The 20,860-nt window shown below is 45.8% G+C and overlaps 1 protein-coding gene across 1 annotated transcript in view; it reads left to right on the top strand.

The window, feature by feature from the left end:
- The window catches only part of LOC117359469 (prolyl 4-hydroxylase subunit alpha-1-like), a 203,699-nt gene that overhangs the window by 20,273 nt on the left and 162,566 nt on the right, over positions 1–20,860 (top strand). Inside the window, exon 5 of the mRNA XM_033942306.1 lies at positions 11,220–11,357. Coding sequence (XP_033798197.1) covers positions 11,220–11,357 — 138 coding nt within the window. The remainder of the gene's footprint in view (positions 1–11,219; positions 11,358–20,860) is intronic.

The following is a 20,860-nucleotide window of genomic DNA, read 5'->3' as shown; positions in this document are numbered from 1 at the left end:
CTCAGCGGGTCTAGTTCTGGGTCCTTCCCCTCACCTACCTCCACTTCCCCATATTTTTGTAGAGGTGCCTCAACCGGCAGCCTGGCCCTCTGGTTGGTCAGCCCTCCAGCTTTGAGAGTTGTAGAGTCTGTTCTGTAAAAAAAAACCCCAACCAAAAACAACAAATCCTGAGGTGTGCCAGTCTAAAGGGCTAATTTCCCTGTAAAACTGCCTTTTTACTGTATTTTCTCATCTAACCGGCACTTTTCTTGCAGCTAGAGCACTTTTCAGCACAATGAGCACTTTCAAAGGGAAAAAGTGTTCATTGTGCTCCAGACGCAAGGTACTCGTGGCCGGCCTGTGCAAGCACCCTGCCACATGTACCTCACGAATCGGGTTCGAATCGCGGGAAAACCTGGGCTTCCCCTGACGCCCACGCAGAGGGTTCCCCACCGGCTGATGGTCAGGGAGAAAAAGATTCCCTTTTCAAGTCTGTCAGTTCATCAGCCTCAGCGTCAGGAAAGTACCAGGCTTTTTAGACGCGGCAGACCGCAGGAGCTTCGATTTTGGCAGTTTCAGGTCCAATTTCGGTGGTAACCTCCTCCTTCATCTCGGTTACCTCAGGTGACTTTGCCCCTGTTCTGGAAATACAGGGGCAAGGTTTGGCAGGGTCCCCTGCTGGGGCAGGGAGTCCCTTGGGGCCTCTGGGGGTCTTTCCCCCTAAATTTATGTTAGCACTTTGGGAAGCTTATGTGCTGGCGGCTGGAGGTTCTGTGTCCACTCCGGGGGTCTCGGGGAGGGAAGGGGGGTTGCCCTCAACATCTTCCCTGGTGTGCCCCCCCCCTACTCCTCTCTCATCCAAACACCCGAGGGTCTCTTGGGATGAGAATTTTTGCCCAGAGGAGCAGGATATAATTGATGAGGACCTGGACTCTTGGGGAAAATTCCAAGATCCTCTTGGGGGGTCGGATTCCGCCAGCGAGGGGTTCGAGCACCCCCCCAGCCAGAGAAGATGCGTCTGTGGTGTGCTTTTTTCAGCAGGAAAAGCTTCATGAGTTAATTCAGGTCTCCTCGGTTTTGTACTTTGAGGACACCATGTCGGAGCCCCCGCGTATGGTGGACCCCTTGCTTAAGGGGTCCGGTCTGCTTCCCGCTCTTTTCCTATGTATCAGGATATTCGGGATATGCTCGCATAGTGGCAGGTGCCAGAAGCCTCTTCGTTTTGCGCGCTCCATGGCCCGCCTGTATCCCATTCCTGAAGGGGATAGGGATTCTCTGAAGTCGCCCGTAGTGGATGCGGTGGTCTCGGCCATCTCTAAGCAGCATACTGAACCTGTTGAGGGTGGTGCAGCCTTGAAGGACCCGGAGGAGCGTAAGTTGGAGTCCCTCCTTAAACAGAATTTTTATGTGACAGCTCTCTCGGTCCAGGTGGCGATATGTGGTGGGCTGGTGGCTTGAGCGTGTTTTCGTTGGGCCCAGCATGTGCTTGTTAGTAAATCTGAGAATTGGGACATGCTAAAGCAAGAAGTTGCCAAAATTGAATTGGGTGCTTCTTATCTTTCTTATGCCATGTATGACCTCTTGTGAGCTTCTGCCAAGTCCTTGGCCTTTGGAGTGGCAGCACACCGTACCTTGTGGCTTTGCGCTTGGTCGGTGGATTCGGCGTCCAAAGCTAAGTTGACGAAGTTTCCTTTTAAAGGATCTTTCTTGTTTGGTGAGGACCTGGACAGGTTGGTTCAGACTCTCAATGATTCCAGAATGTCTTGTTTGCCTGAGGATAGGCCTAGGCTGCTGGCTCGAGGTGGCGCTGCGCATGGTCATGGGTGTGTTTTCCGCCGTTTCTGCCCTGGGTTCTGTAGGTGATTCGGGACGGCTGTACTCTGGAGTTCGCCCTGTCCTTGCCCGACTGTTTTCTCATTCTCCCTCACAGGTGGCGTGGATGCTGCAGGATTTTCACCAGACCCTTCAAAGATTGTTAGATCTCTGTGTGGTGGTTTCACTTCCCCCGCAGGAGTGGGGCATAGGTTGGTATTTGATTTACTTTGTAGTGCCAAAGAAAGAAGGGGCCTATCCTGGATTTGAAAGGGGGTCAACAGGGCTCTTCACATGTCTCCTTCCGCATGGAAACTCTGCGGTCTGTGATTCTGGCGGTTCAGCCGGGGGAGTTTCCGACCTCTCTGGATCTGACTGAGTCCTACTTACACATTCCTATACAGGCCTCCCATCAGGGCATCTGGTCCACCGAGAAGGCTTCTTGGTTGATCAATGTCTTGGAAACTAGAGCCATCTGTCTGCCGTTGCTAGTCCTTTCTAATGGGCAAGTCAGTTAGGGTTCTGTCACACAATGCCATGGCGGTGGCCTATGTCAATCATCAGGGGTGCACCATGAGCACTTTGGTGGCAATGGAGGTGACTCTGCTCATGGTGTGGGCGGAGTCGCACCTTCAAGAAATATCAGCATCCCACTTAGCCGGAGTGGAGAATGTTCAAGCGTATTTCCTAAGTCGTCATGTGCTAGATCCCAGAGAGTGGTGTCTAAGCCCCATGGCTTTTCAGTTGATAGTGCAGTCTTGGGGTCAGCCCCCCAGGGGCCTGATGGTCACAAGTATCAACGCCAAAGTGCCCTGCTTCTTCAGTCGTCGCAGAGATGGTCAGGCCGAGGGCCTGGATGCTCTAGTTCAACCTTGGCCAACGGAGGGGCTGTTGTATGTGTTCCCTCCATGGCCATTAGTGGGCAGAGTTCTTTTCCACATACTTTGCCATCTAGTTCTCGTGGCTCCAGATTGGCCTTGATGACTGTGGTACATGGATCTGGTGAGACATCTGGTGGCGGATTTTTTTCCTCTGCCTCTCGTGGAGGACCTTCTGACTCAGGATCCTATTCCAATGTTCGAACCAGGTCCCTTCTGTCTTACGGCTTGGCTCTTGAAAGGGGTCGCCTAGGTAATAAGGGGTATTCAGATAAAGTGATTTCAACTCTCTTGAGGTCCCGGAGGTTTTCCACCTCTCGGGCTTTTGTGAGGGTTTGGTGTCTATTTGAGGAGTGGTGTGCTGTGTGTGGAGTGGTCTCTTTTCGCACTTCTTTGCCTGCCATCTTACAGTTCTTGCAGGATGGCCTGGACAGGGGAATGGCTTGGTCTTATCTCCGGGTTCAGCTTGTGGCCTTGTCAGCCTTTCATGGGTTGTTGAAAGGTCAGCATTTGACTGCCATTCCTGATGTGATTCGCTTCTTGCGGGCAGCTAAGTTGCTCAAGCCTCCCTTGCGACCCTCTGTTCCTTCTTGGGATCTGAATCTGATTCTATCAGTTCTAGTGCGACCTCCTTTTTGAACCATTGGGCGACTGCTCTTTGAAGGATCTTACTCTTAAAGCGGTCTTCTAAGTGTCATTACTTCAGCTAGACGTATTTCTGAGCTGCAGGCTTTCTCTTGTAGGGCTCCCTTCTTGGAGTTTTCTAGGGAGCGGGTTGTTTTGAGGCCTGTCCTTCCTTTCTGCCAAATCCTTTTCATGTCAATCAGGCAGTGGTCCTCCCGGTGTTGGGTAGCTGGGAGGGCTCTTCGAGCAGAGACAGCTGCGCAAGTTGTATGTCTGTTGGGTCCTTCGCTCTTATGTGCAGAGGACCTGGGAGATCAGGAAATCAAATCATCTCTTTGGCCTTCTAGCGGGTCCTCGTAAGGGGGATGGCGCTTCTAAGGTTATTATTGCACGCTGGATCAAAGAGACTATTGCTTCTGCTTATCTTCTGAAGAAGAAGAAGCCTGTTCCAGAAATTCTCAAAGCTCATTCCACTAGAGGTCATGCAGCTTCTTGGGCAGGTTCTTCTCTAGTGCCTCCAGTGGATATTTGTAAGGATGCAGTTTGGTCTTCTCTGCATTCCTCAGGCATGTCGGGACATGGTATTTGGTGAATGTGTTCTGGTGTTGGCCCTTCGGGGGTCCCACCCTTGATGGGTACTGCTTTTGTACGTCCCATCTGTAAGGAACTATACGGTCTACCAGGCGATACAGAAGGAGAAATTAGTTTCTTACCTGCTAATTTTCTTTCTGTTAGCCTGTAGACCGGTATAGTTCCCCACCCTATCTGTCTTTGTGTGGTGATTGCGGGTTTATGCTCATGTGCAGATTTTGAATTTTTCTGCGGGTTCTAGTATTTTTCTAGGGCCGTGGAGAATTAAGAACAGCAGCGATGGCTCAGCTAGCTTAGCTGGTGAGCTGTGGGGATGTTTTCTTTTCCAGGATACAGTTCTACACATGTTCCAACAGTTGTTTGCTAATGTTTGTTGTTTTTACACTCCGAACAGGTGTGTGTTATAATGTTTTCAGTTAAGAATTTTCCTAGGTTCTGCTTGGCTATTCGGCAGACTGGATTCTTAGGGGGGAATTTATACTGATATACAAGTTTGAAGTTCAGTTGAAGATACGAGCCCGGAAGCAAGGGGTTTGACACTCTGGTGCATCTGTGGCTTCTGGAGATTCTCCTGTATGTTTTTCCTCCTTTGCCAATATTCAGCAGAGTACTTCGGAGGATCGCAGCTCTTCCAGCTTATTTTGAGCCCCTTTGAAATGCTACCCTCTCGGACTTGACTCTCAAGACTGTTTATTTTTTTCTGGTTGCCATTACATGGGTGCATTGGTTGTCTGTACTGTAGGCTTTGTCTTGCAGGGATCCTTTCCTCCATATTCGGAAATGGGGGGTTTCCTTTGGACGGTTCCTTCCTGCTGGTTGGACATGGTTTTTGTTTTCTTTGTCAATCGGGCTGTCACAGGATCGCCTGTTGAAACTGAATGTGCACAGATTCTTCTGTGTTACTTGGAGGTCACCAACGAGTTCTGTCTCTTTGACCATTTGTTTGTATTGACTCATTCTGTTAAGCGAAGCGCTTCTACTTTCAAGGTCACGATTTCTAGCTGGATCCGTAGGGACTTTTCTTTTATCATCTAAAGTTGAAGAAGCAGGCTTATCTAGCATTGCAACACTCACACAATGAATATTCTAGTGCAATAGGTATGTCATTCTGGATGAGCAGGTAATATCCCAGTGCTCGCAAGCCATGCAGAAGGAATCCACTCCAGTTCTTGACCAAACCACCAATCCTCACATTCAACTCTACATTTCCGAGCCATTATCCCGGTCCGACCATCACCTTATGTTCCATCTTGTGAACTCAACTACAGAACCCCAGACCAAGGACACCACCCTACCCAAGAAGATAATCAACCCTAACTCAGTCAACCTAGAAAAACTATCATTCAGCATCTTTAAAATAACCAAAATGACAGGACCCGAACTGACACCCATCGAAGAAACTGGCATGCGCAAATCAAGATCCTATATGAAAACCTAGTGGAAAACAAGGTAATAAAATCTAACATTTGTAACTTCTCTCCCTGGTTCACAGACAACCTCAGGAAAAAGAAGAGAGAACTAAGGAAAGCAGAAAGAAACTGGTGCAAATCCAAAGGAAGCAGGTCAAAGCCTACTGGAAAAAACTGCTATATGATGCAAAAAAAAAAAAAAAAAATTACTACACTAATCTCTTACAGAAAGCTCCAAATAGATTAAGGAACCTCTTCGCAAAGACAAAAAACTTGCTCACTGTCTCACAAGGAAACAAAATAAAACCCCTACAAACCAACCTGGACAGTGAAACTCTCCATCTACTTCCAAGAAAAAAAAATAAATCGCATAAGCGCAAGTCTTGATTCAACACCTCAAAACCCAGCAAACATGCAGAACGACCCCTCCCCTCAAGAGAGTACCTGGAACTGAAACCTTCAGTCACTTGAACTGGCATCTCATGATGACCTAGCAAAAACAATTGCCATGCTTCGACCTTTGGATCCATCCTCGATCTGTACCCACTAAATCTCCCGACAGCCACAAACGACACCTTCATTAAATCGATCCTACCTCTAATAAATTCTTCCCTGCAATTGGGAACGTTTCCGCAAAGCTGGAAATCAGCAATCAGGCCAATCAACAAAAAAACGACCTTGGATCCAAATGAACCCTGCAGATCCTTGAAAAGACCATACTATTGCAATTCCAATCCTTCATCAAACCGACAGAATGCCCTCTCCTCATATCAATCTGGCTTTAGAAAATTCCATAGCACAGAAACTGTCCTGTCAGACATTATTGATGACTGTTGGAACGTACTAGATAAAGGAAACTATGGGCTACTGGTCCTTCTAGACCTTGGTGCTGCCTTTGATATCGATCACCCCTGCCTCCTCACCAGATTCGCAAATATTGAAATCGGCAATCGATCACGCCAATGGTTCTAGTCATTCCTGAACCATAGGACCCAAAGTGTCTTAAGATCTACTCTATTGCAACCTAAACCAATAAAAATATGGAGTATCACAGGGCGCTCTCCTGTCCCTTCTGCTTTTCAACCTCAATATGATACTGGTGATAGACATTGCCTTTAAACACCAGATAAAAATCCACTCATTTGCCGATGACATACAACTGTACCTACTGCTAGGTTCAAACTGAGACTCTAAAATCTCCAAACTACATAACTACCTCTCGGAAATAAAATCCTGGATGTCCCAGAGAAAGCTGCAACTAAATACGGTAAAAACCAAGCTCCTCTGAATATGGAGAGGTGACCCTGAACATGTCCGCCCATCGATCTAATGGGAATCGAGCACCCTGATGGCCAAAGACAAAGTATACAACCTAGGGGTTATTCTTGATGGTGACCTTTCCCTCTCTGACCATATCTCCCAAGTAGTATCCACCTCGTTCTACTTCCTCTAACAACTGAGGAAAATCAGATGATACTTCTCAGAACCAGACTTTTCTCAGCTACTCTACGCCTTCATCCTCTCCTGTATGGACTACTGCAATGTGCTTCTAAATGGGCTCATTACAAAACACCTCCATTGACTACAATGAGTAAAAATGCCGCCATCTAACTCCTGAAGAATCTCTGCATAGAAGACCCCAGCGCTGCCCACTGACAAAAGATGTATATTCAAAGGCCTAGTGATGGCCTACCAACTCTTCCATGACGTGGTACTGGCCTATACCACCCTACGCTCTGAATCAACTGCTTTGCTTGCAAAAAGAAAAGTGATTACACGCCCCCTTGGGATGCGCCCTCCACCCTGCCAACATAGAAATATGATGGCAGATAAAGGCCAAATGGCCCATCCAGTCTGCCCATCTGCAGAAACCATTCTCTTCCTCTCTCTAAGAGATCCCACGTGCCTATCCCAGGCTTTCTTGAATTCAGACATTACTACTTATCATTTCTATAGCGCTGCTAGACAAACGCAGCACAGTACATTAAAACATTCAAGAGAGAGTTCCTTTTCAGTATAGCTTTCAATCTAATCAAACAAGTAGAGGGACAAGTAGATACTATACCAACATTCTTTCCTCGGCCACATGCTCTTTTTTTTTTTTTTTTTTTTAAGATTAAGGATATTCTGCCCTCACCATTCTTAACTGGCTTCAAGCCCTTAGAATGTCCACTTTGCTTCTTGGAATTGTTTTTTATTCTAACAGACATAGCAGTGCGATGACAGAATGCATCATGTCTAATTTGTGTAGGATACTTCATCTCATTTTGTTATGATGAGCAGGATTGATATTTTTAGGTGTATGTTGCTTATCCAAGGAGGAGAGAGGTCTGGGGAAAGGGACAGAGTTGGGGAATTCTACCATTGAGATATGAATAGATTCTGAATTGGAATACTGCTCATCTCTGTTACATATCTTTTAACCCCCCCCCCAAAAAAAAAAAAACAACAACAAAAACTCCAAACAAACAAACAAAGTTCCCCCACAAAAGCATGCTTTTGTTACTTGGTGGGGTTTTTCTTATCAAGTAACATAGAAATAGACGGCAGATAAGGGCCACGGCCCATCAAGTCTGCCCACCCCAGTGACCCTCCCTATCTATCTCTGCGGATAGATCCCACTTGTCTATCCCATCTGGCCTTAAAATCTGGCACACTACTGGCCTCAATAACCTGAAGTGGAAGACTATTCCAACGATCAACCACCCTTTCAGTGAAGAAGAACTTCCTAGTGTCACTATTCAGTTTCCCGCCCCTGATTTTCCACGAATGCCCCCTTGTTGCCGCGGGACCCTTGAAGAAGAAGATGTCTTCTTCCACCTCGATGCGGCCCGTGAGATACTTGAATGTCTCGATCATATCTCCCCTCTCTCTACGTTCCTCTCTACGAGTGAGTAGAGCTGCAATTTCCCTAACCGCTCCTCGTACGGGAGCTCCTTGAGTCCCGAGACCATCCTGGTGGCCGTTCTCTGGACCGATTCCAGTCTCAGCACATCCTTGTGGTAATGCGGCCTCCAGAATTGCGCACAGTACTCCAGGTGCAGTCTCACCATGGATCTATACAGTGGCATAATGACTTCAGGTTTACGGCTGACGAAACTCCTGCGTATGCAACCTAAGATTTGCCTTGCTTTGGATGAAGCTTGCTCCACTTGATTTGCAGACTTCATGTCTTCCCTGACAATCACCCCTAAGTCTCTTTCTGTTTCAGTTCTTGTCAGGATCTCGCCATTTAGGGTGTAAATCCTGCATGGATTTTGGCTTCCCAGGTGCATGACTTTGCATTTTTTGGCATTGAAACTGAGCTGCCAGGACCTAGACCAGTGCTCCAGTAGAAGTAGGTCATGCACCATATCGTCTGCCATTGCATTTTTGTCTGTTGTGCTTTTGCTCACTACATTGCTTAGTTTGGCATCATCGGCGAATAATGTTATTCTACCTCGGAGCCCTTCTGTCAAGTCTCTTATATAGATGTTGAACAAGATCGGGCCCAGGACGGAGCCTTGTGGCACTCCACTTATCACCTCTGACATTTCGGAGGGGGTGCCATTCACTACTACCCTCTGAAGCCTACCTCCAAGCCAGTTCCCAACCCATTTGGTCAATGTGTCGCCCAAACCTAAAGAACTCATCTTGCTCAGCAACCTGCGGTGTGGCACGCTATCAGATGCTTTGCTGAAATCCAGGTAGACGATGTCCAGGGACTCACCAACATCCAGCTTCCTCGTCACCCAGTCAAAGAAGCTGATCAGATTGGATTGGCAGGATCTCCCCTTAGTAAATCCATGTTGGCGGGGATCCTGTAGATTCTCCTCGTCCATGATCCTATCCAATTGGCGTTTGATTAGGGTTTCCATTAGTTTGCTCACTATTGAAGTGAGACTCACTGGTCTGTAGTTTGCCATCTCCATCCTGGAGCCTTTCTTGTGTAGTGGAATGACGTTAGCCGTCTTCCAGTCCATCGGGACGTTACCTGTACTAAGGGAGAGATTGAAAAGCGCGGATAGCGGTTCCGCCAAGACATCACCCAACTCCCTGAGTACCCTAGGGTGTAGGTTGTCAGGCCCCATTGCCTTGTTGACCTTGATTTTTGACAGCTCGCAGTAGACGCTGCTGGGTATAAATTTGAAATTACTAAACGGGTCTACTGATTTAATCCTTGTCTGTGGCTGAGGGCCGATTCCTGGCGCCTCGAGGGTGAAGACTGAACAGAAGTATTCATTTAACAGTTGGGCTTTTTCCGAGTCCGTCTCTACATAGTCTCCGTCTGGTTTTCTGAGACGTACTATCCCGCCCGAGTTCTTTTTTCTGTCACTGATATACCTGAAGAAAGATTTATCTCCCTTCTGGATGGTCTTTGCTAGAGACTCCTCCATGCGGAATTTGGCCTCCCTAACTGCCACTTTGACAGCTCTTGACTTGGCCAGATAATCTACTCTGGAGTCCTGTGTCTGGAGTCCTTTGTCAGAACAAGGTCTATTGTGATTGTAAAACTTACACAGTTGTATTATGAACAACAGGAATGAACTTGGCATAACATTTTTACTCTTCTTTGAACTCTGCTAAGTGCTGTTGGTGGGGAGCAGGGGGGATTAGGGAGGGCGAGAAGGAGGTGGAGTGGTGGACAATCTGAAGGACATACTAGGTGCCCACCTCACGGGGGTTATTGTGGTTTGGGGGGGAGAAGGGGTTTAATACTAGTGTGATAATTTTGTAATGGGGAAAAATTTGTATATGGGAAGTTGATGCATTCTGTGTATTACACTGCCTAGAAATGGATACTTTGTGTATTAGGCATATGTTCAAGTAGGCTGGAGACTTGAATATTGAGGATAAAAGAATTGCCAGAATGGATTCTCTCTCCCACATGATTGGGCTAGAGACTCCGTTCTGTGAATTCAAATAACAGATGAGGAATAGCCATGTAAAAATGAATGTCTTTATTGACAGAGCTTCCATAGTCTGGGAAGAGCAAGCCCTCAGAATTTCAGTGCTTTTCAAAAAGAGAAAACAAGACAAACAGATTTATACCCTAAGTGGCATCATTTGTAGTAATTATCATGCTTTAGAATACAGTAGCACAGTTGATCACATGACTTCCTTTCCAAAAATGCCTTACGTTAATGTTAACATTAAAAGTCCATTCTGTTAAGTTTTTAAACCCAGTAGGTGGCAGTGTTTCACTTTTCTTCCTAAATCAGTTTTGATCTTTGACCTTTCCAAGTATCAATCATGTCAGTTACAAAGCCCTACTTCCTACAAACACATCTTAACTTCTGTATGACCTTCAAAGTAGTATTGTATTTTCTGATCTATAAGAAACAGATTCTCTGTAAAACACCCAAATTTCCTGTTCCTCTGAGAACCTTATCTCCATGGATGTATGTGAACAATGGTACATAAATCTATGTCTCTTAAGAGTCACAAAATCAACCTTCTGAACTTCCTAGCATTAGCTGAAATGTGGAATCAGCAATTTAGACCTTTCAATCCTTAATTACAATTGCCTCAGACTGTGTTACTATAGATCCGAGTCCCAAATCTTTAATAAACACCTTATTTTAATTAATTCTTGACCTCAATTTTCTGTGACACCTTATCCATCGCACCTGTAAATTTCAGAAATTCCTCAACATATAAGATTACAAGGCAATGTGATTGTGGCTTTATTTGGTGATATGTAATGCATATGTATAAGTTGTTATATATAAAATGTTAATAAAAATTTATTGAGAAATAAAAATCTTACACAGTTGCACAAACCACTCCCCATCCCATTGAGTTCTCTCTCTTATGTAAGCTGAAGCAAAGTAGGACCAAAAGAAGCAGAACTGCCTCTACAGCATAGGAAGTCCCATTGCATATATCTGTTTAGGAAAGCAATCTTGCTTCCTTTCCTTATCCTTTCATGTGGTCTATATTACAGGATTTATCTCCAACCTGACCCTTCAGAGGCAATATTTTCCCACAGATGAGGATCAGACTGGGGCAGCAAAGGCTCTGCTGCGTCTCCAGGATACTTACAATCTAGACACTAACACAATTTCCCGGGGTAATTTGCCAGGTAAGAGCAATGCACAAGCTTGAGGAAATTTTCATACGACTCCCATTTGGTTTGCTCAGTATTGATTTTGTCTGGGTTAATTCATCCAACTTTATTTCAGCAAGAAGTGATTTCAAACAGCTTACAAAGTCAATAAAATGCCACCACTTATGGTGTGAGATGCCGAGTCCCATAGGAGGAAAGAACACTGAATGAATGTAGAGCATGATTCATGGAGCAGTTTGATAGAGTGAAACACAGAGAATTCATCTTACCTTAGTTGTACTTTTCCTATAGAAATGCCTTGGGCCATATTTGTGTGCGGAAGGGGGTGTCATTTCTCTGGAATCACAGGTCTGATCTGGCTCATTTTCAAACTTGGTATCTTTTCACCAGATTTTTCCCCCATGCCAAGTTTTTTCTCATTCCATTTAATTTTGGGAGAGTTATTTTGCCCTCCGATAGATGGAGGATGGACAGTCATTTCTCAATTCCATTTTCATAGTTCTTTCCAACTCAGAGGTTAGAATAAAAATGGAGCATATGATAAAAATAAATTCCACAAACCCAGTTTTGCTTTACTTATTGCTAGCAAAATTCATGAAACAGGAAGCTGCCAATGTCATAGGATTTATGTGGTTCTGGTTCAGCTCCAGCTCATGAAATCAACTGTGCTGAGATACCTATCTTGGAAAGTTTTCTTTTAATATCATTAACTTTAGCTGTCTTTGGATGTGCTGGAGGCCAGAGTGTGCTTTTGGTGGAGCAGCAACCTCTGTGCTGGGGAGCAAGGTGTGCTCATCGACATGTGGCAGTCGCATCTATTGTCAAATGACACAGGTGTGGAAGTAAAGGTGTGCTTCCTAACCTGCAACCTGTAAAAGTTGGTGAACGTACGTGAAAAGGGTTTGAGGGCCCACAACTTTAAGGTGAATCGTAAGTGCAGCACCAGGACAATCCACTAGTGCTGCCCGATTCAGGAAAAAAAATTTCAATTCAATTTGGCCTATTGAATTGTTTTTTCGATTAGATTTTCTTGCCCAATTGGGTGTTTGTTTGTTTTTTTCAAACATCCTGGTGGGTTTATTTTATAGCCTCTTCACCCCTTTGACTTCTTTTAACCACACTGGTGCTGTGGTGTAAACAAAATAAACAAACAAAAAAGACTTTTCCTCTCTCTGTTAAATCCTAGCTCACGTTTGTGGTCTAACACCAGCTCTGGCAGGATACACGTTTCAAATCTGACATATTGTAATCACAAAATGGAAAATAGAATTAGTTTTTCTACCTTTTGTTGTCTGGTCATTAGTCAAATTTTATTGGTCCCAGGCTCTGGTTGTCTTCTGATAACTTGCTTGCCAGGGTCTCCTTCTTTCTCCGTGTTAACCATCCATCTGCCATCTCTGTCCTCCCCTTCCATTTCCCTTCCCTCCCCCAGAGGTCTGGCATCTTTCCTTTTTTTTGTCTCCATCCACAGAGCCACCTTTTCTTAACTATCCTTTCATCCAGCATCTCTCCCTCCTTCCCACCACCCCAGGGTCCACCATATCTCCCTTTCTTTTCCCAACTACCCTCCTATCCAGTATCTCTATCCCCCCCTCTACACCATCCCTTGTGTCCAACTTCTCTCCCTTTCTGTTCCTTCCCTCCCTAAATCCCATTGTCTATCATCCCTCTTCCTCTCCTCTATTTTCAGACCTATTATTTCTTCATCCCCCCCAAAGTCCGACATATGCACTTATCTTTGAACCCCCCTTTCCCTCCCTCCTTGTACTTCTACAGCAGGGCCCCCCTCCTGAAGACCTGCATCTCACCCTGAAGGCCTTTTCCCTCCCTGTACTCTCCACTCTCCCCTTGCTTCACCCTCTTCTCTCCATTCTACCTTCTGTCTTTTCATCTTTATTCCCCCCCCTTTCTGCTATTCTCTCTCTCTCCCTTCTCACTCCTTTCCACGCTCCCTCTTCTCCTCATTATATCTTCTCTCCTTTCTTTCTTCACAGCTTTCTCTTTTCTAAAAAGTATCTTCTGCACTCTCTCTCCCTTCTCCGCAGTGATTTGGAACAAGCTCAGAATGTAAAGTGGTCTTCAGTAAGTGAGCAGGAACCGCAGGGAGGGGGCAAGCTGCCTGACCGATCTTTTCTTTTCTTTTCTGTTTAGTGGGTTTCAGCCACTCTCAGGCTATACAACAACCTTAGTTCTCTTTGGAGGCCCCAGAATGAACTGTGAGAACTTGCCATAGACTAGCAGCAGCACTGCTCTCTCCTTAATGTAATTTGCCTGACAGCTTCCATAGCTTTAGCGAGTCAATTCCCTTCTGCAGCCTCGGGGATTTTGCTAGGCCGCCCCCACCTCCGATGATGCAACTTCCTTCTTCCTTGGAGGCGGGATGGCCTAGCAGAGGCCCCGAGGCTGCTGGAGGGAATTGACTCGCTAAAGCTATGGCAGCAGTCAGGCAAATTATAATAAGGAGAGAGCAGTGCTGCCTCTAGTCCAGGCTAGTGATAAGGGGAGGGATTGAAATCGCCGAGTCAGGCCGGGGAATCCACAAGCTAGTGAGAGGGGTTTAAAAAAATGTTTGAGTGGCGGGCAGCAGGATTCGCGCCCAGCTAAAAAGCGCTAGGGAGAACACTGCAGACTCCTGCCTCGGAGACAGAAACTGTCCAAGAGCCGGAGCGGCAGCTTTAGGTTAGTGGCAGGGGGAGGAGGGTTGGGCCCTGAATCGAAGATGCTGATTTTTTAAAAATATGCATTGATTCGAATCGATTCACCCAAAGTGAATCGGTGAATCGATTCGAATCGGAAATTGGGCAGCACTACAATCCACTGCTGGTGCAGGGTAGACAGAGTTCATAGGGGCTAGAGTCCTCATTAGAGACTGACATGGTAACCATTCTTATAAAAGTATTGGAAGCATTAGCTCTCAGGACATTGCCAACTTAGAGCTTCTAGGAGGATTTTTCGGGGGGCTTCTGGAGCTCAGTTAATTGTGGCCATCTTGGATGTTACTTCCACTGGAAGTAAAATAAAAACAATATTAATATTGCAACAGTTTTTTGTACTTGGTCTCCTGCTCCTGTGCTGGGCCCACTGCTTCTTCTCTAGGTCTGATTGGCAGCTGCTTTGTCAGCAACAGGCAGAAGGCTGGCTCTTCTAGACCCAGAAACAGGAAGTTACATAAAGATCTGATGTAACTTCCTGAGTCTGAGAGAGCCTTCCTTCTGCCTGCTGCTGACGTGGTAACTGCCATTCAGATCTAGAGGAGCAAAAGACCAGGTAAAAAAAAATTGTTGCAATTTTAAAATGTTGGTGCATATTTTTCTAATCATATTGGTCCCAGTTTCTGGTTCTTTTATCCTTTATCCCTTTAGCTTGCTGTTCAGGAGTCCCTGTCATTTTCTTCCTCCCCTATATTCATCTCTGGCATTCATCTTTCACACCCAGCGGCAGCTTTATTTTTCTGACTCTCAGTCCATTCAAATTTCAGCCCTGTTCACCAGCAAATTTTCAACTCCCTTTTTTTACTATTATAATTTAAAGCTTTCCATCTATTTCCAATATTTCCGTCCCTATCTCTTACCATCTCCTCTACCACGTGAGGCATTTTTTTCTCTTTTCTCTTTTCCCTTTTCCAGTATTACATTACATTAGTGATTTCTATTCTGCCATTACCTGCAGTTCAAGGCGGATTACATTATTACAATTTACAGTATTACATATTACGTATGAGGTATTAGGTCAATCGGAGATACATAAGAAGTATCTGGAAATTTATTAAGATGGAAGGATCAGGGAGTGTTGCAGGTGGTGCGCATTTGGTTGTGTTAGTTTAGTTTAATGTATTTTTTGAATAGTAGGGTTTTTGTTTCTTTTTTGAAGGTTTTGAAGTCTGGTCATGATTAGTAGGTTGGAGAGTTGGTGGTCCAGTTTTGCAGCTCTAGTAGCTAGGAAGTTGTCATATAGTTTCTTTCGTTTGATGTTTTTTGTCGGCGGCTATGTGAATGGTGTGTGGGTTCTCCTGTGTCTGGTTGAGGAGGATTGATTTAGTCGATTATTCCAGTATTCTGGGCTGTCTCCGTTTATGGCTTTAAATAGTAGGCAGTAGAATTTGAAGAGTACTCTCGCTTGAACTGGGAGCCAGTGTGTTTCGAGGTAAGCCTCTGTGATATGGTCGTATTTCTTCAGCGAGTAGATAAGTCTTAGGGCTGTATTTTGTATTGTTTGAAGTTGTTTTATCATGTTTGCTGGGCATGGGAGATATAGTATGTTGCAGTAGTCTATTAGTCCTAGGACTAGGGATTGTACCACGAGTTGAAATTGTTTTCTGTCGAAGAATTTTCAAACTTGCCTTAGGTTTCTTATAACTGCAAATGATTTTTTTATTGTTTTGTTGATTTATGGCTGCATAGTACAGCGTCTGTCTATCAGCACTCCCAGGAGTTTTAAAGTGGGTTGAATGGGGTATGAGATAGAGTTTATGACTAGGTTTGTTATGGTTGTGGTTTTGCTGTTTTCTAATAGAATGAAGTTTGTTTTGTCAGGATTTAGTTTTAGTTTGTGTTCTTTCATCCATGTTGCTATTATTTTGAGTGTTCTGTGTCTTGTGTCTGCCATGGAGGGTATTGGTTGGTCAAAAGGAAGGAGGATGGTTATGTCGTCTGCATAGCTGTAAGAGGTTAAGTTTAGTTTATCTAGGTGGAAGCTGAGGGAGGCTGAATAGCGTGGGTGATAGAGGTGATCCTTGAGGTACTCCGCATGGGTTGGACCATGGTTCTGATTTTACATTGTTTGTTTTGACTCTGTATCCAGCAACACTCCCCTCTTGCTTCTTCTAGAGCAGTGATTCCCAACCCTGTCCTGGAGGAACACCAGGCCAATCGGGTTTTCAGGCTAGCCCTAATGAATATGCATGAGAGAGATTTGCATATGATGGAAGTGATAGGCATGCAAATTTGCTTCATGCATATTCATTAGGGCTAGCCTGAAAACCCAATTGGCCTGGTGTTCCTCCAGGACAGGGTTGGGAACCACTGTTCTAGAGAATGGCATGGGGACAGAATTTGTACCTGTCCCTGCAGATAGCCATGAGAAACCATCCCGTGTTGTTATTTAGTGTATCTTAACCTCAGTCCATCTACATCAGCATTCTTCAATGCAAGGCTGGAGGGACAGTGGCTGTGCCCAATCTGATTCTTCCCTCTCCCCTTAAAGAATTAGACAGGGATGGTTTCCCATGGGAATGGGAACAAATTTTGTCCCTGTGTCAGTCTTTAGCTTCTTCTACCTTCCCTATGTCCAGCATCTTCCCTCGCATCCCTTTTCATGTCATCATCATTCTCATGCCTGACTTTGGTAGAAATAAAAAGAAAATTGTAGTGTTGGGCTTAGGGGGTAGCATAAGGGCTCAGCATCTTCTGGTTTTGCCCTTGATGCTTAAGTTAGCATTGGTGGGACTAGTAGATGCTGAGCATACATCTTACATATTGGCTCCAAGGCTCTGCACTGTCCTTTTCCTGTCTCTTCTCTGTTCTGTTCAGGGATGTTGCAAGGATGGAGGGAGATTCATCCATGGTATGTCTTACTACATATTGATCAGTTCTCAGCAGCTCACCAATTGAGAAGCACCACTTTAGAAGTCAGAAACCATAATTTCTTGTATTGTCCTGCTCTGTTCCTGGCAAGTGGGTTATGCTCCAGTTGCAAGACTGCTTGTAGGAAGCCTCATTTACAAAAATTTTTAGACCCCCCCCCCTTACCTCAGGACTGCCCTCCAGTATTCAGTTGCTTTCCTACAAGTGAGACAGTAGGAGCTAGTCTTTTCTGCTCGTGTTTATTTTTCTTTAAAGTCAGTCTTGTTTGCACTTCACGCCTTTGTGCTGAAAAGGTTCCCAGCAAGGACAGCTCTGGCTGCAGGAGATCGCAGACTTTGAGGAAAGTCTGCTTCCAGGAGGTTGGTTGCCTGGCAGTGCACCCTCTGGACAGCCTGCACTTTCGGATCGGGGCTCAGGCACTATTCCCTTGGGAGCTAGCTCACCCCAGGTTCATCCGCTAGTGAGTTTGAATGCAGGCTGCATGGCTCCATGGAGATGTGTCCAAGATCGGGGCTGACTGTTCCTCCGCTAGATCGCGTGTGTGGTGTGTTCCATGGCTGGTAGAGGTCCATGGCTGTAGGACTCAGGCCAGAGGGGCATTCAGAAGACCAGTAATGCAATTGTGAGGCTTGTTGAGGCAGAAGATTTCCCTGTAAGCTGTTTCAGCTTCCTTTCCTTCAGCTTCCAGCACAAACATTGCACAGTGAGTACTGAGCCGACAAGCTGTTTCTGCGATTTTGAGGGGGGTCTTCAAAAGTGAGCTTTGGGCAGTTTGGGAGTTAGCTCTAGTTCTCACCCCTGAAATCCAAATATTGCTGTGTTTTGGGGGTTCATGTGCTTTTCCTGAGCTGTTTTGTTCTGAAAATTGCACCCTTGCTGGCTATCTTGGATTTTTCTGATTTGAATTTAAAGTTATTTTTACCTCTACAAGTTTCGTTTTTGCAAGAAAACCACTCAGATGGGCTCCCCAGGGCAGGATATTTCTGATTCATGCCCTGTTTGCATTGGATGGATGGCTGGCAAGTGTCTGTGTTCCATGTGCTCCTCGGCATGGAAGGGGGGCAAGATTTCATCAGACCAAGTTCCTGCGACCCCTGAAGAGGGAACCTGCCACTCTTTCCAGCTTGGGGCAGCCCAAAAAGTCAAAAGTGGGCCCCGTGGACAGTGCCTTTGTGGCCCCAGCAAAATGTAGCTGTAATTTGGCATCTAAAGCACAGAAGACCTCCAAAAGTTCTAAGAGAGGTTCACAGGAGGCAGCTGCTGCCTCAGATAAGTTTTCTTCAGAATTTATTCTATCTGAGCAGACCTACATCTAGTGAATCCATGTTGCCTTTGTAATCTACCAGGTCCTGTAACCATGTTGCCTTTGTAATCTACCAGGTCCTGTAATCCACCAGATTCCAGAAATACCTGGGAGTTCACTTCGCCATGGGTCAGAACAAGGTGTTTCTGCCTGTTTCCCACCAGGAAAAGCTTCTCCATTTAATCCGGGACTTTCTGGAGACTCTGGTCCTGACTGCCTGGCAGTACCTTCAGGTCCTGAGGTTTATAGTGGTGAAAATTGATACGATTCCTTGGGTCATGGCTCACCTGTGCCCGCTGCAAGACATGCATATTTCCCGCTGAAGTCTACAGCTGGATCCGTTGCATACCTGGCTCCCTGGATGGCGGAGGCTCGAAATAGTCTAGCTTGGTGGTTGCATCCTCTTTAGGGGTCTTCCCCCCAAAATTTCTGATTGGGTGGTCCTGACGAAGGATGCCAGCCTCTTTGGACGGGGTGCTCTTTGTCTGGACAGTCCGAATCAAGGCTGGTGGTATTTCTCCAAGAGGAAGTGGTCGATCAATTGCCTGGAGCTTCGGATGATTCAGCTGGCTGTCCTCCACTTTTAGCGTCTTTTCTGGAATCAGGCCATGTGTGTCTTCTCGGACAATGCCATAACAGTGTCTTATGTCAATTGCCAGAGGGGCACCAGGAGCGCCACTCTGTGCACGGAGACCCAGCTTATCTTTCGGTGGTGATTTCCGTTGTGCTTGTGGCAGGAGTAGACGATATCCAGGCACATTATCTCAGCCTTCAAAACTCTGGATCCTGGGGAATGGTCCCTGTCCCAAAGAGTGTTCAGCTACATACTGGAATGGTAGGGTCATCTGATGTTCAACATCATGGCATCAGCGGTTAACAAGAAAGTGGATTGGTTCTTCAGCCGCCATCGCAAATCAGGCAATGAAGGCTTAGATGTACTTGTGCAACCTTGGCCGTTAGAAGGTTGGCTTTGTCTTCTCTCCGTGGCCTATGATAGGCCTTCTGTTGAGACTGATCACAATGCACAGGGGTCCGGTGATTCTTGTGGTGCCTGACTGACTGAGGCGTCCATGGTACACCAACATGGTTCATTTGCAACTGGACAAGGGACTCAGACTTCTATGTCATCCTCGTCTTCTCATGCAGATTGCACTTCAGAATCTGGACCGCTTTGGTCTTATGACCTGGTTATTGAGTGCACAATCTTAGTCTGCAGAGGCTATTCTTCGGGCACAATTGCTACTCTCCTGAGCAGCAAGAAGTCAGCTGTTGCGGCCTGTGTGAAAGCATAGAGATGTTATCAATCATGGTGTGTCCAGAAGCTAGAGGATTCATCCGTGTCATCGATACCGCTGATACTGGAGTTCTTTCAGGATAGACTGGAAAAGGGACTGGCTGTCCACTCTCTGAGGGTTCAGATTGCCGGTCTCTTTTCTCTGGGTCCTAAGACTCTGAGAGGCTCTTTGGCCATTCACTCTGAAGTCATCCGGTTTCTGAAGGGCACTTTGAGGCTTCGGCCCCCGCTGTGGCTACCCTGTCTGACTTGGAATCTTAATATTATCCTCCAGTCTCTGGTCCATATCCCATTGAGCCACTATCAAGATGGTCTTCCTGATGGTCATTATTTCCTCTCATAGGGTTTCTGAGCTCCAGGCTTAATCCTGCCGGGATCCCTTTCTTAGGATTACAGATTCTAGCGTGTTTCTGCGCCCTGCCTCCTCCTTTCTTCTGAAAGTGGTCTCTAACTTCCACATTAACCAGGAGGTTTGACTTCCTACCTTTACTCCCTCCAGTTCAAGGGAGCAGAACAGGGAGCTAGATGTGCGAAGGATTTTGTTGTGGTACTTGGAGTTATGAACGATTTTCAAGTTTCAGACCACCTGTTCGTATTGTTGGGTCCTGCCCATAAGGGCAGGCCAGCTTCAGAAGCCACCATTTCCAGGTAGATCCATATGGCTATCTCATCTGCCCACATAGCTGCTGGTAAGAAGTCCCCTCTTTCTGTGAGGGCTCATTCTACCAAAAGCGTTTCCTCCTCTTGGGCAGAGTCATCGGTGATTTCTTTGGAGGAGATTACAGGGCTGCTCCCTGGTCCTCTGTGCATACTTTTACCAAGTTTTACAAGATCAATGTGGCGGCCAAGCAGGATGCTGCTTTTGGTTCCTACATTTTGGCAGCAGGTTCATCAGTCCCAACCTGATTCTACCGGACTGCTCTGTTACGTCCCATTTGTCTAGGAATAGAATGGGATTGTACAAAAACAAAAGATTAGGTTCTTACCTTTGTTGATCAACTTTCTTGTAAAATTCATGCTATATTTCTGGAACCCACCCTGGGAGTTGCTGATTCGCAGAATGTCTGCCTTTAAAAGTATGAGTAAGCTGAACTTCTGACTGTCTGACCAGCCTTTTAAGAGTACCATCTGAATTGATTTCACACTTTACTTTGGGGGTCCCTAGGTAAACGCCACCTTCTGTCAGTGCAAGCTGTCTCCTTACAGCACAATTTAATAACCTGTTTTGATTTTTCAATTGTTTGATTGCTATGATGATTCATGTTCTGAGCAGGTTAGACTGATTTATCGGGGAGCTTCCCCATACTCCTCCTTTTGTTTATTTCAGGTTGATACTGTT

Source organism: Geotrypetes seraphini, chromosome 4 (assembly GCF_902459505.1).
Source record: "Geotrypetes seraphini chromosome 4, aGeoSer1.1, whole genome shotgun sequence".
NCBI lineage: Eukaryota > Metazoa > Chordata > Amphibia > Gymnophiona > Dermophiidae > Geotrypetes > Geotrypetes seraphini.
Note: the sequence above shows the minus strand (reverse complement) of the source record. Positions and strands in the feature narration are given on the sequence as shown.